The sequence below is a fragment of the Sphaeroforma arctica genome, assembly GCF_001186125.1.
Source record: "Sphaeroforma arctica JP610 unplaced genomic scaffold supercont1.665, whole genome shotgun sequence".
In the NCBI taxonomy this organism is placed as follows: Eukaryota; class Ichthyosporea; order Ichthyophonida; genus Sphaeroforma; species Sphaeroforma arctica.
In genome coordinates, this window is record NW_014039893.1 from 2,943 (window position 1) to 22,109 (window position 19,167).

Genomic DNA, 19,167 nt, shown 5'->3' on the forward strand with positions numbered 1-19,167 from the left:
CTGACAGCACAAGTTGCTTCATAGAAATCAATGCATACATAATGTTCAACGGTTTCACAAATGCACTCTGGCGCGTAATTCTTTCGGTAAACGACTCAAACTCAAAGTCAACTGTCAAAAATCTTCATAAATAAAAATGATATTTATTTATTAAATAACAACCGTCGATCAGTCGATCACTGGAGTGATTATAAAAAAACTAAAGCCCTTTTTAAAAAATATTTTATATATATATTATTTTGTCCTGTTCACGAATTATGTTTTAAAATATAATAATATCAGAGGTGCATTTAGTTGATTTTTCTAGGTGCAATTCGCGGTATGTTGATGTCTTTTTGTTTAAAAATATGTCTTATTTATTGGTCAATTTTAAATGCGGCTATTCTATCGGACAAAGTTTTTTTTGACCAGTTTTCAAAAGACACCCATTAATGACGCCATGTCTTGGACATGTCTTCTTAACCAAGTAGTTTCAGGCTGTCGCGACATGTCTTCATATCGAAAAGTTCTGTCTTATACCAGCCCAGCTCTTTCAACCACTCATAATACCGTCTCTTTTCAAATTCTTCATTTTCATCTTCACGAGAATCCTCCCGTCTTCTCGTCCTTCTTCGAGAACTCTTTACCACAATTTTACTGTCATCTTCACTGTCGTCATCACTCCCGCTATCCATAACAATTGTTATTTTTTTTATCCTTTTTCTTCTTTTCTTTCTTTTCTTTCTTTTCTTCTTTATTCTCTGGTTTAATCTCCGGTTTAATCTCCGGTTTAATCTCTGTTTCATTTTCATTTTCATTTTCATTTCCGTCTTTCTTAGAAGCTCTCTTTGCGGCAAGCCGGTTTATTCCCTCTGCCAGAGCGGCTCTGGTTTTTTCCGGAAACGACCCGTTTTGGCTTTTCAAGTGTATCAGATATTGTTTTTATCTTTCTTTATTAAATAAATAAAAATATCAATAATAAATTAAATAAAGAAACGAAATAAAAAAGGAATAGAAAAGAAAGAATGGCTTCGACTAATTTAACAATTCAAGGTTATACTATTATATCTAATCCAATTTCAACAGGTGAAAGTAGTGATGTTCTTACAGCTTTTGCTAGTACGTGTCGCGGTGGGTACCATATTGATACAAATGCGAAAGATTTACTTTTAATGTATTAGAATATGAGAGTAAGCGGGATGATGATCCGGTTAGACGCAGAAGGTCCTCGGGGTGAGGAGCAGGGTTGGTATGTCTTGGCGAAAGATGGTGAAAATGTGGGACCCAGTAATTACTTGGAATAGTTGAGGAACGACACTCCAACGGTAAAGGAAAAAGTAGTTGGTGCCACTTATGACACGGCTAAATGGGCTAATGCCGACGATGGAACGCATTGGAGTAGATTGAATACATCATTCGATAGCGGTGAAGAAGTTGCAGAAAACCCGGGAAATATAAATAACGGATCAGCTCCAATTAATGATTATATTGTTGCTGATTATTATTATAGGGCAACGAATGGTGTTGATTTGGAATTAACTGAGACGGAGATAAAAACACTAACAAAAGGGAGTCGAACGGATAATATAACAGAGGCAGTCGTTGAGAATAGTACTGTTGGGACCAAAATTCCGTATCTATACGTGTCGTTGAAATGGTCGGACTGTAAGAAAACCGTTAGTTGGGATATTAATGGATTATCTTCATCACCCACCGACATTTTTACATAAGGTTTTCTGATGGTTTGGACTATATCGGTTATTGTAAAAGCCGGGCCTCCACATTAGAATCTTGTAATATAAACGTACTCCTCAAAGTACGCAAACTTAGTTTCTTTAAATGGATTTTAACAGTTATTAATAATTACATACCTTTTCCATTTTGCATATCAGATATTTGGACAAGTCCATTAAAAGGCCCCAGTATAATACCAAATATAAGATTTGGACTAGTTCTATTAATAAAACTATATTAGAATTCACATGAACACAATATTGTTTACAAACGCAGTGTATGGCACAGTAGGTGCCATACGCTACGACACTATTATTATAACCTGTATGATAGCTAACAATAATCTGTGATGTACGTCTGAAGATATGCGGCTAAGAAGTACTCACAATAATAATAGGTAGTAAGGTAGACAGTACATTACACACACAAAAACCGATTCGAAATGACGGAATCGATTGAGACATTCGATGGGAAGAAATGAGATGACTATCTCCAATGGGCGAAGGGCCCAGGTCAGGTCCTTAAGAAGCGAAGGATCCATCATTAATCTGGCATTACAGTGCCAGGAATGAAGCAGACGCATCAAGGCAACGACTATCTGTTCCATGGATTCAACACGGCAGTTCAGTCCAGTGTACGGGCGCTACTAGGGGATCGATGGACTGACATTGGTATGATCGACTCAGTGATTTTGGCCAAGCATAATCAGATGTTGGCTATGCTATTCGTGCAACCGCGGAGCTCTATGTTGGAAACTGCAGACTTGTTGGCGGATCAGTACGTCACGAATCCAGAGCTGATTGAGAGTGTGATTCAGAACATTCAAACGTATGGAGTATGGGGTGTTCAAGCAGGAACTACGGGTGGTGCGGCAGGCTTGTTTAAGATGGCACCGGCGGCGGATGCTGGAGGAAGGGATCAGCAACTTAGTGCTCGACTAGGAACTTACATGGACACGTTGCTGAAGCAGATGGCGAAGGCTGGCACGGTATCTACAGGGGCTCCGTTGACAGACTTCAAGAAGGTGGAGCGTGAACACCTGGGCCAAGCTGCACAGCTGTCCACGACAGAAGGTGTGATTGCTGATCATTGCATGGAGTGTTTATTGAGCCCTCATGCAAGTTTTTTCTTAGGATTACTCAAAGTGGAATCGGTGTATTATGATGCGGTTATGGATAATTTAGATGTTGTGAATGATACTATAGATGTCTTTTTAGAACGCGTATTTATTCACCACAAGCGTTTGGGGAAGAGTGTTCGCCGTTCCTACAGTATAGGTGGTTTGACTCCGGTCTTGCTTACACTTAAGGAGGAGCGTGAGGAACGTGATGGTCCTAGTGCACATGGGGTTAAGGCTGCTCCCACAGTGCTGACAGAGCCACAGGGTGATTGGTACAACATGAACAACGGGACGTTGGCTGCGCCGAGTGACCTACGACCCAAGTTAAGGAATCAAGGGGAGGATTTGCGGAAACTGTTGAAGACGCCGCGACAAGTGACACAGGCCACAGGCAAACTGACGAGTAAGCGTACACGACCCCAGGCCTCTGATGATGAGAGAGGGGTAGAGTTATCAGGCGATGACAAGGAGGATGCGGACGCTGCCTACAAGCAGCGTATGAAGAGCATTAAGTGCTACACCTGTCAGAAGTTTGGTCACATTGCGACTAAGTGTCGTCAGAAGTGACTGGCAGGGTCGCTGGGGGCGACAGTGGAGGAGAAGGCGCAGGTAGGGAGTGTTATTAAGGGCGCAATATAGAGAGACAGGGACTGGAGGTAGCTCGATACTTGGGCTTGCCTTACAAGGGTGTGGCAGAAATGGGTCTGGTCCAACCTTCTGATGTGATTATTTCTTCAGTGACCTTGGATACGCGGGGAGGGAACTCGCTGGTTCGCCCTGTGGATTTTCTCGTTGTCAAATCTCTGCCATTCGACACGGATGTTTTGTTAGGATTTGAAGATTTGAGAAAGGAACGCTTGTCCCTCATGTGGACCAAGCAGGACTGGCTGGTGGTGGTGCCTCAAACGCAGGTGATTGATTTCTAGAATCAGAAGCAGCGGATGAGGACCAGCCGGGCGTGCGTGGCCCGCCGGATAAGCGGGCACAAGCTAGAAGGACGGAGATACGGCATAAGCGTCGTAAGCTGAGTCCAACGATTCCACAGGATCTACGGTTGAACACTATACGCCGCCATTTGGGATTACGAGTGATTCATAGGAACCAGTTCAAAGAGCAGGAACGAAAGAATTATATTGCGTCGGTTCAAGCACATTTCATGAAGATTAAGAAACGGGTGGACTACTTAGCTAATGCGGCTGAGTTAAATGATGGCGACGAGTACGTTCTACCTCGTCTAAATGACCTGTTAGCTGAGGTGGACATGCTAATTGGTGCGACAACGATATCTCCGGCTAAGGAGGTGGATCCGCAGGCACACTTGGAGCTTGACCAGTCCCAACTGAAGAAGTTACACAAGGCGTGTGGACTTCCTAAGAGAGAGTTGACAGCTATGATTAAGGATATACAGTCAGTAGCCTATAATGCTGCCACTTCCACGTTTATGGTGTTTGACGACATCCGTTTTCGGGACGGTGTCGAGTTCAAGGTGAAAGATGGTTCGAAGCCAGCCTATCATGTGTACCCCAACAATGATCCCACGTTCACCCCGGTGCTTAGTGGTAAAGTGGGGGACTGGGACCAAGATTGCATTACACGGGAAATCTCGGAGGCAGTTTCCAAGGGTTATTGTGCAATGCCGCACATGGTCTTTAAGAGACCTGGATTTTTTCCTTTGTCGATTAACGACTGGCGGTGTTGTATTAATTACAAGAAGCTTAATGGCTTGTTGGACTGCGAAGAGCACCCGGTACCTACGGAGCAGGAGTTTCTGTCATCAGTGCGTGGCAAGAAGTACCGCACCATGGTAGATATTGGCCAGGGTTTTAGGGTTTTTAGCAAGGTGGCGGAAGGCTCGCAGTATCTACTAACGTTTTGGACCCCGTGGGGCAAGCGCACGTTTGTTGGCATGCCGTTCGGCATCAAGCCGGCGTCTTGGGTTATGCAGCCAAGGATGGAGTACGCCTTCCAGAGTGTTGACGGACTCAAGACATACATTGACGATATGGGCGTTGGGGACAATGATCCCATGAAGCATTGGAAGAGCATCAGGGCGTTGATTGCGGCATGTAAGAAGCACAACATCAAGTTGAAATTGAAGAAGTGCTGCTTTGGCTTCTCTGACCGCCCGGTGCTAGCGTTGGGTCGACTTGTTGATGAAAACGGTTCTGCTATTAGCGAGGATAGGATGGAGGCCATCTTGCGTATGCCCCCACCCACGGACAAGGATTTACTTGCCTTCTGGTACCACACGATTTCTCTGACCGCCCGGTGCTAGCGTTGGGTCGACTTGTTGACGAAAACGGTTCTGCTATTAGCGAGGATAGGATGGAGGCCATCTTGCGTATGCCCCCACCCACGGACAAGGATTTACTCGCCTCATGGTACCACACGATTGGCTATTGGAGCCAATACATTCCTGATTATTCCCGGATCATGGCCCCCATCTCGGACCTTAGCAAGAAGGATGTCCTTGTTAAGTGGGGACCGATCCATCAGGAAGCATATGATCGCATCCGCGCTGAGGTGGCCAAGAGGGGGATTCTGGTCGAACATGGGTTCGAGGATAAGTTAAAATTGTACTGTGACGCGTGTGACTCTGTAGGAGTGGGTGGGGGGTTGTTTGCTCGACGAGACAAGAAGTTGTGCCCGGTAGGCTTTTGGTCTTCAAAGTTCAGCCCAGCCCAGTTAGGATACCACATTACGGATAAGGAGGCCTTGGCTATTGTGTACTGTCTGCACAAGTCTTGGCGCATTGTCAAGAGATCGCAGCATCCGCTCACGATATTCACGGATCATGAGCCGTTGGTTACTATGCTGACGAAAGATCCGCTGTCTTATGACTCCTCGGTGCGAGGAAGGAGGATGGCTCGGTATGCTCAGGTACTAAGGGACTTTGATATAGTACTGAAGCATATACCTGGTGAGCTGAAACCGGTAGCTGACGTGCAGTCACGCTTAGGGTACCACATTGACCCCATTATGCAGGCGCGGGGTGCACCGGTAGAAGATCGGGTTCACTGGAGCGATCCGGTAGTGGTGAAGCCCAGGACTGAATCTTACGCACTGGGAAAGACTTGGTTCAACAAGGTATGCGACAAGTTTGGTCCGTTTGATGCGGAAGGCTTTGCTCATCCGACAAACTATCGGATGAAGCCCTTCTATCAGTCCACACTGGTAGGAGAGGTGTTTGCGTTGCGGACCTGGATGGGTACAAGGTGGTACTTCAATCCGATGTGGTCTGATCTGGGCAGGGTAATAGCTAGAATCAGGAGAGATAAGGCGACTGCAACGTTGGTGTGTCCTTATGCTCCTGAAGCTCGCTGGTTCAAAGAGATGGTTCCGCTTCTCTCGGCTGAATTATCTGAATACTTCGGTAGCGAGATGGCTCCACCGAACTTAGGCTTCTGAGGACTATTAGCGTAGCTTAGTTTATCCTCCGTTCAGCCAACCAGATGTGCCAGTCTGATGAAGGCTAGTCGGTAATTATTGATAAGTGGCAATTTATTGGTTAATACAATTACTATGGACATCAAAAGAATTTTTTTCTTCTTTTTCTTTCTAAAGATAGGATTTTATGAGTCTCTCGGACTCGCCCCAACGAAACATACCATAGTTTCTAATAAAGCGACGACGAAACACTAAGTAAAATCTCTTCGGCGAAAACAGTACTGAGAGGATTATATATAGGCAATGTCTCAGCCTCACAATCCCTCAGAGTATTGCTGTTTTCACGAGGCATACCTAACTTTACTAAAAGACTCTATTATTGAACTTTAATATATTTAGACTTAACTTAAGCGTTTATTTTACTCTAAGGCGTTAATATCGCCTTGATAGACCGAAACTTACATTATCGATTATCGGGGACGATTGACGAATTTATTACATATGCTTTGGCTCTTGATAACAAGAAGAAAGTGTGGGAATATCACAAAATTGATTAAATTTAAAATAAATTAAATATTATTTGGTACAAGTAGTCAAGAAAAATTTGAAATGAAAGAGAGCAAAAGACCGAGTCTGTGCATCAGACGATTTTCTAAAAATGAAGATAGGTTGATAAAAGAAAGTAAGAAGAACTTCGCAAAAGAATTCGCGGCAAATGTAAGTTCTCGAAGCAACCTTACTCGATATGCTGGGAAACGACGTCAGTTTTACTTTGATAGTAGAAATAAATTACATGTCGTCAAGAATGTCAATATTGAACTTGGTTATCCAACAATGAAAAACAGAACTAGTTCAATTAAGGCCGTTTTTTTTGAGGATTTTTAGGGATTGAAAATTAATTAATTTAATATTTGAATATTTTGAATATTACATTAGATTTTTGATACTAATGAATTCTTCGTGAGAGTAGCGGTCTTGTCTTTGAATATTGCAATTGAAACAAGCAAGGACACAATTGGATTTAATATGATTTATTTGATTATTTTTTTCTCTCGCTTGTTAGTAAATTATTTTTACGAATTGGATTATATTCCATTTGGATTTTACAGCAGAAACATTCCCCGTTTTGAAGTTCCGAAGTAGATTTCAACCAACTGTAATCGATGGAATTTTCTTTGTTGAAAAACCTCTCTTTTTGTCTTTATATCTTGGACTTTTTATTATTTGTTGAAATATTTTTTACGGGATTCGAACAATCTTTATATCTAAATTTTCCTTTAATATGTTCGCAGATGCTTGAACCAAAACAAACTTTACAATCATCTTTACGGCGATTATGCTCACATATAGAACTCCCTTTACATTTTACGCAAATATATATAATACGATTATGAACACAGCTATCCCTTTTTCTACAAATCCCACAAGTTTTATATCTATTCCCATTATCTCTTATTTCAAAACCATACTCATTCTTCAATTTCTCACAACGATTACATTTGATTTCAACCTTCTTGACATCATTCTTAATTTGACACATCTTATTTAATCTTTTATTATTATTTATCAACCATTTAAATTAACAATTAACAAATTATTAACAATTTCATTTTTAAGTCAAAAAGCTCCCGATTGTTATAGTTTGAAGTCCGCTTATTGTTCTCATTATCCTGTACAGGTAGCAGGCAATTGCACCCATAACAATTGTTGAAGTCTGAGTCGGAGAGCTTCTTCCACCATTAATTTGCCACGAATAAATACGACCAAATGAAACAGAGGCAACGAGCCAGGGAATATTCACAGAGGTATTGTTGTTGTTTATGATTAAATTCTCGGGTAATTAATGCATTGTACTAGCACTCCTTCCAAGGTATGTTAAAACATCAGAACCAGAAACGGTTATTAAAAGTCCTTCCGGTAAGAAACAGTCTTTATATATATACAGGTCTGGTAATTAGTAGGAAATATCGTCCAAGGGAAGACCTGAGCCTGAACCACCTGCGATCCCACCAATCCCACCAATTCCACCAAGGGGAGGAATGCCACACACCTGCCCAACCTATCCATAGCCACCCCCCTGAACCACTTGGGGGTTTGTGGATCGTTCTCTTCAAAATCATCATCGACCTCTTCACACTTGTATGTCCCTCGCAAACCTTTATCACCCTTCTCTCCTTGTGGCCCAGTTGGTCCATCAAATCACCTCTCACCCCTGTCTCCATCATAATCGGACTCACCTTTGGGCCCTTGACTTCCACTCTCACCCCCAACATTGATTTTCCAATTACTCGAACTGTCGGACCCGAATTTAGACACAACGGTACCCGTAAAATAAGAATTTACGAGATCTCCGTATAATTTGTTAATCGCATAGAAAAACCCTTAGTTATATCTGGTGTAATAGTCGCAATCTGTCCGATAGACGAAGCCAATCCAGCAGTGTCTTCTCAAAAATTTACAACTAATTGATTAGCAAGTAAAGGTATACAATATAGATAAGCAGCAGTTGTATAATATTTACTATCTAACCCCGCAGGTCCAACCGCTCCATCCAAATTAACGGTTGAAGGTGTCAAAGTTGTAAAATAGCCCGATACAGTATCAAACGATACCATCATTTCACCATTACCGGGTGTATAATTTACAACCGTAAAATTGGAATGACCCAATGAATTTGCAAAAAGACCTTCTGTACCCTGGTCCAAGCAAGCCCCTCTTCAACGATAAAATTCCTATTTGTTCCAACCAAAGCACCCGTAATAGTTCATGAATCATCCGTCTCCGTCTTGTACTTATCACCCTGAGCTCCCGCGGTACTGGGCTACATTGCCAGAATACAAGTTGCGCTTGTGTCGATCTTTCACGCTTATTGCCAAAGGTATGTAAGTTGAAGATATAGTGTTTCGACTAGTAGTGCCTATGTATACCGTGACTCTATTATCGCTCAATATGTGAGATGAACACTGCCCATAGTTCGCATTGAGTGCGGGCTTACATATAATTCAAAAGTTACACGACCGAGTTTCTGTTTTGACTTTTTTATTATTGTTTTTAAATATTATATTTGTATTTATTTAGAAGGGGAGTTTGAAACCTATGTTATTATTATATTTTTAGAAGGGATCTGAATTTTGAATAAATATTTAGTCATCAATTTTTTGCTGTTGTTTTGTGTTTTGTTTTTTGGTTTTATTTTTAGAAAGTGGGACGGCAATATGAACTCTCACACAGTATTAAACTAAAATGCTCGTTTTCTTTCTCTCTCTCTCATAAATAGTTCGTTTACATACACTCGATCTTTCATATTTATAATTAGTATGGACTCTATCTTAGGTGTTTAAGGTATTAAGCACACTCTCACTCACACTTACAATTCATTTATATGTTCTCACTTTCAATAGTATAAATATATTCATTTATATGGGCTCTATCTTATATTGGAAGAATGTTTTCTCTTTCTCATATTCATATATGCTCTCTCTCTCATTACTCATGGGCTGAGTTTTTGAAGTGCACTTGCACATTGGCCAATATTGGTTTTGAGTCTATAGAAGTGCTGCTTATCTATCGTTCATAAAAGAATTTTAACACAATGTGTGGGATTGTTTTAAGATTGTTCCTATTAAACGCTTCTGCTGATTTATAATTCTTAGTGCTCATCAATTTCCGATTAGCATGTTCGAATGGAGGCTTTATCTTTGTGCGTTCAAATCAAATGATTGGAGTATAGTACGGCTATGGATGAGGCGCAGTCTTCGTTGTATTAAATTCTTGCTGTCATGCAATATGACTAGATATGTTTCCTCGGAGTGTTTTAAGATTGTTCCTATCAAACGCTTCTGCTGATTTATAATTCTTAGTGCTCATCAATTTCCGATTAGCATGTTCGAATGGAGGCTTTATCTTTGTGCGTTCAAATCAAACGATTGAAGTATAGTACGGCTATGGATGAGGCGTAGTCTTCGCTGTATTTAATTCTTGCTGTCATGCAATATGACTAGTTATGTTTCCTCTTCGATCCTTTGCGCGAGAAAGATGAGAAACGGGAAGCCGAGAAATGTGGGAAATTGATTGATGGGTAATTGAGAATAATTACAAATCGATTGAAAAATGAAGAGAGCTATGAAATAGATAAATGATTAATCAAGGGCGTTGCGCATTGAACTATTAAAAAATCGAGAACGCAGGGGAATAGACATGTATGAAATCGAGACAGCTGGATAGTGGATTAACGGCAAATCGAGAAAGCTGGTAATGTAATAATGTGCCATCAGGGAAGCTGCGAGTGAGTTCATGACACAGGTGTTCTATGTAAAACACTGTTTGATAAATAGATATTTAGTAAACTGGATAAAAGGATTTTGTTAAGTAGTTCGATGGTAAATCGGGGAAGCTAGGAATATAATACAATTGGTAAATCAGGTAAGCTAGAATATATACTACAATTTACAAATGTGATTTATTGAAAAATTGGTGGACAGGTCGATGCGAAGTTTCGCAGGTTGGTAAAAACATAAATTGTTGGATAATCGAGAAAGCTGGGCAATAAACACTTGTAAGATTGAAAAAGCTGGTGTATATATGGATGGAAAAACGTAGAAGCTGGTAAATATATATATATAAATGGTTAATCGGGGAAGCTAGGCAATATATTACAGATGGTATATGTAAGAAAAACCTGGTTGATTAGTTAATGTGAATCGAGAAAGCTGAGATAAATTTTTATGACCCTTTGGAGGTCGGTCCCTTTCGAAAAAAAAGTCTTCCAATGGGAGAAGTGGCCTGCAATGAAAACACGGTGAGACTTTCAGAGGGACGTGATATTGGCGGCAAATCGAGGAAGCTGGTAAATTTAATACATAAGATCAATTGGGGACGCTGGGAAATATAGCGCAGATGGTACGTGTAAAAACTGGTTGCTTCGGTTGATAGCTTGATAGACAATCCAGTAAGCTGGGATATATATTGATAGGAAAACGGGAACGCTGATAAATTTATTACGGAAGGTAAATCGGGAACCTGGGTAATGTTTTACAGATGGTATATGTAAAAATCTGGCTAATGTGTAGATGAAAAACCAAGAAAGCTGAGACAGAAACTCAGGTGGGCAAGCTGGGCAATTCATTACAGTTGGTAAATACATTTCAGTTGGCATTTGAGAAAAAAAAAACTTGTTATGTACTGTATTGATGGGAAATCGACAAAAAAAAATGCGATATAAAAGTAAAAGCTGGTATATTTATTGCAAATGCTAAATCGGAGAAGCCGGAAAATATATAATACAGATGGTATATGTACAAACCCTAGTTAATACGGTTGATAGATTCATAGAAAATCTGGTAAGCTGGGATATATATTTAAATATGAAAACGAGGACGCTGGGAAATATATTTCGGATGGTAAATCGGGGAGGCTGGGAAAAATATTTCAGATGGTAAATATGTGTACACACAATCGAGAACAGGGGTACACCAGGACCCTATTTCCACCCCTACAAGGGTTTAAGAATATTGGGTCAAATCGGGATTCCTCGACGGTTTTGAGCTGATCTCATCGTCCCGAGAAATGTGAGCTGGTTGGCTTTTCGATTGCACTATTATTTCAGCAGTTGATTTTTTACAATTTGCCATTTCCCTCTTCCCAATATAAAGGTGTTTTAGTTACCGGACCGTCCCATTCTCTTCGGAATTGTACTCCTCGTGACAGCTCGACTATGGACATCAGTCCTCAGAAATTCTGACGCATAGTTAATGGAAAACGGGGAAGTTGGTAATTTACTACATATGGTAAATCGGGGAAGCTGGGAAATATGTTACATATAGCATATCTAAAACACTGGATGATATGAATAATAGATTGTGAAAAATCGAGAAAGCTGGTATATAAATTACATAGCAAAAATGGAAAACACTGAATGATATGAATAATAGATTGTGGAAAATCGAGAAAGCTGGGTCATATCTTGATGGGAAAACATAGAAGCTGGTAAATTTGTTACAGATGGTAATTTGGGGAACCTGGAAAATCCATTTCAGACGGTTTATAAATAAACTGATTTATAGATTAATGGAAGATCGAGAAAAGTGGTACATATTTTGATGGGAAAGCGGAGAAGCTGGTAAATTATTACAAATGGTATATGCAAAAAAAAGACCGGTTGACAGGTAGATAGGAAATCGAGAAAGCTAGGATACTGATTGAAGGTGAATCGGGAAAGCTGGCACTCAGATTGATGAGCAATTGAGATGGTACATACTTTTTTATTTCATGATGGAAGTAGCGTACATTTCCTGAGATAGCTGGGAATTAAATCGCTCTCAAATCGAGAACACTTGTAGATATATTCATGGAAAATCGGGAAAGCTGGTAGATTGATTGATGTGATGGGAAATCGAGAGTTGGAGAATGGTTTATTCGCAAATTGGAGAATGGATCAATCACATACTAGAAATTTGCATAGTGTCTCCAAAAACCTTCGTAAGTGTTCAGATATGCTACACATCTCAGCCCATCGCCTCACAATGATAACGCCTCGCCGATAGCCGTTCGTTCTATTTATATGTATTTCTCACATCACGTGTATCTATCCACACGTAAACATTATCTAGCACTTTACTACCCACGAGCTAAATTTTCGAACAGTGTGATTCACTGCCGTTCACATGTGTGCTTTAGGTATTCCTGTAGAGGGTTTTAATCGAAAGGAAAGCGAATTCGGACAAACTGCGCTTGTTTTTCTTCTAAACCTTCTTAGAGAGCAAGTGTGACCCGCCACTTTCAGAATTTTGAAGTTTGCCGGCTTGGATATTTTCTAGCTACGGTCCCGGGGGGACCTACCATCCGAAAGGAGGGCTGTAACATGAGATCCATCCTTCCTGAAGGTGCGAGCAGATATACTCTTAGACCATGTGTAGGTTTATATTTGTCATGTATTCTATTTAGGTATCACTACCTTTTTATTTATAGAGATATCTTTTCCAGTATAATATATTCCCACTTAGTTTAGTATTTATCACCCAAGTGTATTCCATTCTACTTTATAATGAATCCCACTAGACCTATTGATAGTCCCCATTACTTCACATTGGTACTTTGTCCTACACTCGAGAGGCATCAGAGAAAGCGGATCAAAGAAGCTATCTCTACGGGAATATGATTTCGCGTAGAAGATTGTGAGGAATACTTTAAATATTATCTAGGTAGGGTCACCACCCGTAGGGGGTGCCCCCAACCATTCAGGGGTACCCCACCGATCTCGGGGGCTCTCACCTCTCCACCTAGGTCTACACGCTAATTCCTTCACTGATAGTTCTACCATGTACGGCCCCTCTTTTATTTTAGGAGTATATAATATAATAGCATAGCACCCCCGGGATGTAAGATCAGATGGTAGCCTGCTACGAGGGTCGTAGGATAGGATAGCGTACACCCCGGTGGTAGATCCGAAGGACCGTGTGTTTACGTCTACCTCCTCTACTACTCCGAAGGAGGGAGATAAAATTTAATATATTTTACTCCTGGACTGTGGGGCAGGATAGCACTCATCTATGCCCAAAATAACAATAACTCTAGCCATTTACACCACACCGTATCTCTAACTGCTGGTTGCAATGAAATTATTTTTCTAAGGGTATTTGATATTAGATGCACCCCTGAATGTCTATTAGGAGGTGTTTTTAACAGCTACGGCAAAGTCATTCTGGATTGCTTATCGCAGATCAGCGGCCATCTTCCAGCAATAGTAAATTATTCCAGGCAGAAAATGTGAATATTTATACACGTATAAAGTGTTTGGGTATGTTTCCCATGAGCTCTAAAACTACCCTCATCGGAGGGGGTCTATCTACGATAGTTTAGTGTATCCTCTACTTATATATATGTATTACCCCTCTCGGGGAGAGAGGGCATGTCCACTCTTGTAAAGAGTTGCCAGAGAGAGTACCGAAGGTATGCAATGCCACTTGCCAGCTTGGAGGGAATACAGAAACAAAAATAAGATCCTATAAATATTGCCCCTATAACATATTCTACTGGGACAGAAGAAACCTAACCTGGAAAGGGGGTAACAGAGTCGCCCAGCAATTGAACCGCTGACAAAAAACCTTTACTGAAAAAAACAGATGATATTTCATTGGAAGTGTAGTGCCATCAATAGATGGCTGGTGAGGATTGAACCGCTGACAAAAAACCTTTACTGAAAAAAAAACAGATGATATTTCATTGGAAGTGTAGTGCCATCAATAGATGGCTGGTGAGGCATTCATTAAATTCAAGGTGGTGCTGTACAGGTGTTGAGAACAAACATGGTTATTTAACTACTCATCACTCGATCACTTTCGGCTTTCAGGTTTAAATCCACGACTTTTTATGAATGATTCCGAGATTACACTTGATAAAACGATAAATTCGTGTACACTTGCGAGGGAATTAATACCCTTTTCTTCTCAATCTGTATCGCCCTCTTGTCTGTTGATTGCTGCGAATTTGTTGACTACCCGTTCAATGGCCTTGAGTCCCATTTGCAGATTCTTCAGCTCAGGCCCATAGGAGAACCGCACGTAGTTGGCGTACGGCGACATCGAGAAGTGTCGCCGAGACCCAGGGTTCAGGTCAAAACTCACACCACTTACGCAAATCAGCTGTGCGGGTGAGTGTATGGATGTGTAGAGGAGTATACAAGTGTGATGGATGAGTGTATGAGTGCAAGGAATGATCGCTATAGGGGTTTAAGGTTTCAGTATGCTGCATTGCTGGCGCAATTTGACTACCCTTCGATATAGCCATCACTACTCACAAAGTACAGGTATCAATTGGCACCATTAACCCACAACTAATCCGTTATACAAAGATGTTTGGCCTATTCTACATTCTGGTAACCTAGCAACCGCTTCCAAACCTCACAATGTCTTCGAGCCCCATGCAATAGATATGACAAAAGTGCCGTCTACTCACAAAAGTACGCACTCTACGCCATGTAAATTCTAAAAAGAATTAACACCTGTCCATACGCATAGTCATGTGTATGTACACACCCATAGTCAGATGTCAGTGGTCATCTCAACCCAACTCACTGTATGGGCCCTCGCAAAGTGTCTATTTAAATTCACACTGGCAAATCATAGAGCAAACACTTACAGTACCCAATTACACAGTACACGTACAGGGATTTCCCGAGAAGGTACAACTACAGTGAACAGTTGCACGGTGCATGTACTGTCAACAGCTACACAGCACAGTACAGCCATAGGTCAGATGCAGGACAGTACAATTGCAATGAAGCAGCCGACAAAGCTACATCCTAAACCCTACACACCCAAACCCTAGACCCTAATAAACCCTACAAACCTTCTCCTTAAGCATTTCCTCAAAGAATGTGATCCCGTCATTGAGGGGCTTGGGTAGCTTTGCGATGTTGCCCCATACGTAGAAGGTGCCCTCCGGTATGAAGTCCACGGTAATCCCTAGTTTTAATATACCCTGTCAACGGCGAATGACATGGACCACACAATTGCATGAGCAACGGAGGAAACCCAGGCTAAACCCTAAACCCTAGCCCTAAACCCTAAAGCGAAGGCGGCCCGTGTATGTGAAACAAGGTTTGGGGGTTTAACCAAAATTTTGGATGTTTAGCCAAGATTTTAACCGAAGGCATTGAAGGAGCCTGAAACAAACCTTAAAGCCAAAAACCCTAAATCCTAATTCAATACTAAACTCAAAAACCTATTACAAATCTCAAACAATTGTAGCTAAGCTATACAATACCACTGACGACCATACGACAGTGAACAAATGCCCATGTATTGCCAATAGAAAAACAATGCTCAGTCTACAACAGATAAGACTCGTATTAAACATAAACACCAACGCAGCACATCCAGAAAACAACAATACTAATGTAATACCACTAGCTACCCTACCACAGAGAGCATTGCACTCCCATTAAGAGCAACAATACTAATGAATTATCACCAACAACACAAATGAAACACATAGCCATACCTCCAGAAAGATGTCGCGTTTCATCTTGAAATGCGCCTGCAGTGATTTGATGTCCGCTCTGCACAAACGTTCGAATTCATCGGTTACGGGTTCAGGGTTTTAAGGTTTTGGGGTTTTAGGGTTTTTAGCCATAAGGTACAACAAGTATATTCAGGTTACCATGCAGTAGTAGTACATGTAGTAATTGTGCCAGGCTGCAGCTATCTATTCAAGTAAATCCATCCTTTTTGTAAATGGTATGTATTCTTATTAGACCTTATTAGAACCACAAACCTAGTATGTATCATATAAAAGACACCTCGACTGGTTTTTCTGAATAGAGACCTCTTTCGGTTCAACCCAATACAGCGCATTGGGAGTAAGTTTTATGAGTTCTATTCCACACAATACAATACAATACAATGCAATGGCTTTAAACCACCCCTCACTATTGGGCTTGTGCGTTGCTGGTGGTGACATGCATAAACACACACAGCTGCACACATGTGGCACAATCACGCACGTGCTTACCTCGTAAAGCTTTGAGCGAAGGTACACAAACACTGCTAATATATCAACCCCTTATACGCACTCTGTGGCTAAACCCTAAAACAGTCACATCATCCACTAATCACTCTGTGCAAGTCCTCCGTCATGATATGTCAAATCATACCATCCACTACTGTATCACCATACGTACAACCCTAGCCCATGAAACATATACCACTTTGTAGACATATATACATACTGTAGAAATATAAACATGTACTGTACTGTACACATATACCATCCCATATTATACTATTATAACATACCAAACTGTAAAACTGGTTACTTATACACCATACTATGTCATATCATATAAAACTTATACGCCATACACCATACTATGTCATATCATATAAAACTAATACACCATATAAATATCATATAAAACTAATACATCATATAAATATCATATATAACATATTTATACATCATATAAATATCGTATATAACATATACAAAAATATATATATCACACATAACATACATCATATAAATATCATATATATCATACACATCATATAAATATCGTATATAACTGATACATCATTCATCATACCATATCATATCACATATGACATACACAACATACCCCATACTACTTCACATAATACATATAACTTATAGCCATACCTGATCCAGTCCATATCCGCTAGCATGGGAATAGCTGCTTTCTGCATTGGATTGGCCGCGCCGCCATCCAGATACGACGCAGCAGACGCTACCTTCCGCATCAGCTCCTTAGGGCCCACGCACCAACACACTATGTGCACAGAATGATCAGATAAAGACACAGATGACAACACAGAATGAACAGATGAAGACACAGATGATGACACATAGGAACAGATGAAGACACAGATGACAACACAGATGGACAGATGAAGACACGGATGATAACACAGGTGAATGCACGCAGACACAAACAACACGCGTGAAGGAGTGCACACGGACACACACGCAGGGGTACACAAGGAGGTATGGGGAGGGAGAAAGTGGGTGTGAGGTGAGACGAGGCTTTGTATCTTGATAGGGGTTTGGGGATTTAGGGATTTAGGGATTTAGGGTGTCGGTGTGGTTTGTACACACTTTGTGCTTGTGTATTGGCAGGGAATGCATGTCGAACACTTTGATTGTGACGTATAGATGCGTTTGCCAGTACACTCTTTCAGTAGGTATAAGGGCATCCCCATGTGAGTTGGACTATTTTAGGGTTGACAATATAAAGTCACTACGCACAAACCCTAAAACCCTAAATTCCAAGATAAATCATAAAACCATAAGGAGACTCGTGAAGTTGACAGTCGCCCGATGGCATCTGCACAGCACACTCAATTGCGTAACGGGGTGATCACAGCTGCTAATAGCACCGATGTAAGAAACCCTAAACCCTAAAACAAAGATGTAATCTCTTGCAAAGGCAAAGTAATGACTGTTGTACTTATGACCAGACACATACTAGACACACACCACACACACACACACACACACAACTCACAAAACAAATACACACAACACACAAAACAAATACATACAGACAACGCACACAACACACATAACACACACACACACAGAACAGCCACACATAACACACAAACCAAATACACACACAACAAATACACAACACACACACGCGCGCGCATTTGCACCGTGTCAATGGGTTGTGTGGTAGAGGGACAGCTGCATCTGTACCTCTCCAACCAGGACACCTCCAATTCTTAGTCAGGCCATCGATGACGATGACGGGGTCTTTGTTGACATCCACCACGTACCTGCAATAGCAGGGCGGAATACCGGGACGTATGCTGTTTCAATACCGAGTTCTGTGATTGTATGGTCTTAATGTTCAGATGTACTGAAGTGGTTAGGTGCAGTATAACATACAACACACTAACTCAACAAAGTACGTATCACACTTACTCAACATAACACACAACACACAACACACTCACTCAACATAACACACACCATAACACACAACACACTCACACAGCACAACACACAACACACTCACTCAACATACCACACAACGCACTCACTCAACATAACACACAACACACTCACTCAACAGAACAACAACACACTCACTCAACACAACACACAACACACTCACTCAACACAACACACAACACACTCACTCAAAACAACACACAACACACTCACTCACTCAACACAACACACAACACACTCACTCAAAACAACACACAACACACTCACTCAACAGAAGACACAACACACTCACTCAACACAACACAACACACTCATTCAACACAACACACAACATACTCACTCAACACACACTCACTCAACACAACACACAACACACTAACTCAACACACACTCACTCAACACAACACACAACACACTAACACAACACACACTCACTCAACACAACACATAACAAACTAACTCAACACAACACA

At 41.0% G+C, this 19,167-nt stretch overlaps 2 protein-coding genes across 2 annotated transcripts; one reads left to right on the forward strand and one right to left on the reverse strand.

Annotated features, from left to right (window-relative positions):
• Window positions 1–2,281: 2,281 nt before the first annotated feature.
• SARC_07918 (hypothetical protein) lies at window positions 2,282–3,400 on the forward strand (the record flags this gene model as incomplete). The annotated part of the gene is made up of 2 exons (XM_014298118.1): window positions 2,282–2,786; window positions 2,847–3,400. 2 exons carry the CDS (start codon window positions 2,282–2,284, stop codon window positions 3,398–3,400), a joined length of 1,059 nt encoding a protein of 352 aa, XP_014153593.1.
• Window positions 3,401–14,664: 11,264 nt separating this feature from the next.
• SARC_07919 (hypothetical protein) lies at window positions 14,665–17,478 on the reverse strand (the record flags this gene model as incomplete). Its single annotated transcript, XM_014298119.1, has 4 exons — window positions 14,665–14,859; window positions 15,566–15,697; window positions 16,220–16,277; window positions 17,378–17,478. The coding sequence occupies 4 exons, from the start codon at window positions 17,476–17,478 to the stop codon at window positions 14,665–14,667; spliced, it is 486 nt and encodes a 161-aa protein (XP_014153594.1).
• Window positions 17,479–19,167: the final 1,689 nt, after the last annotated feature.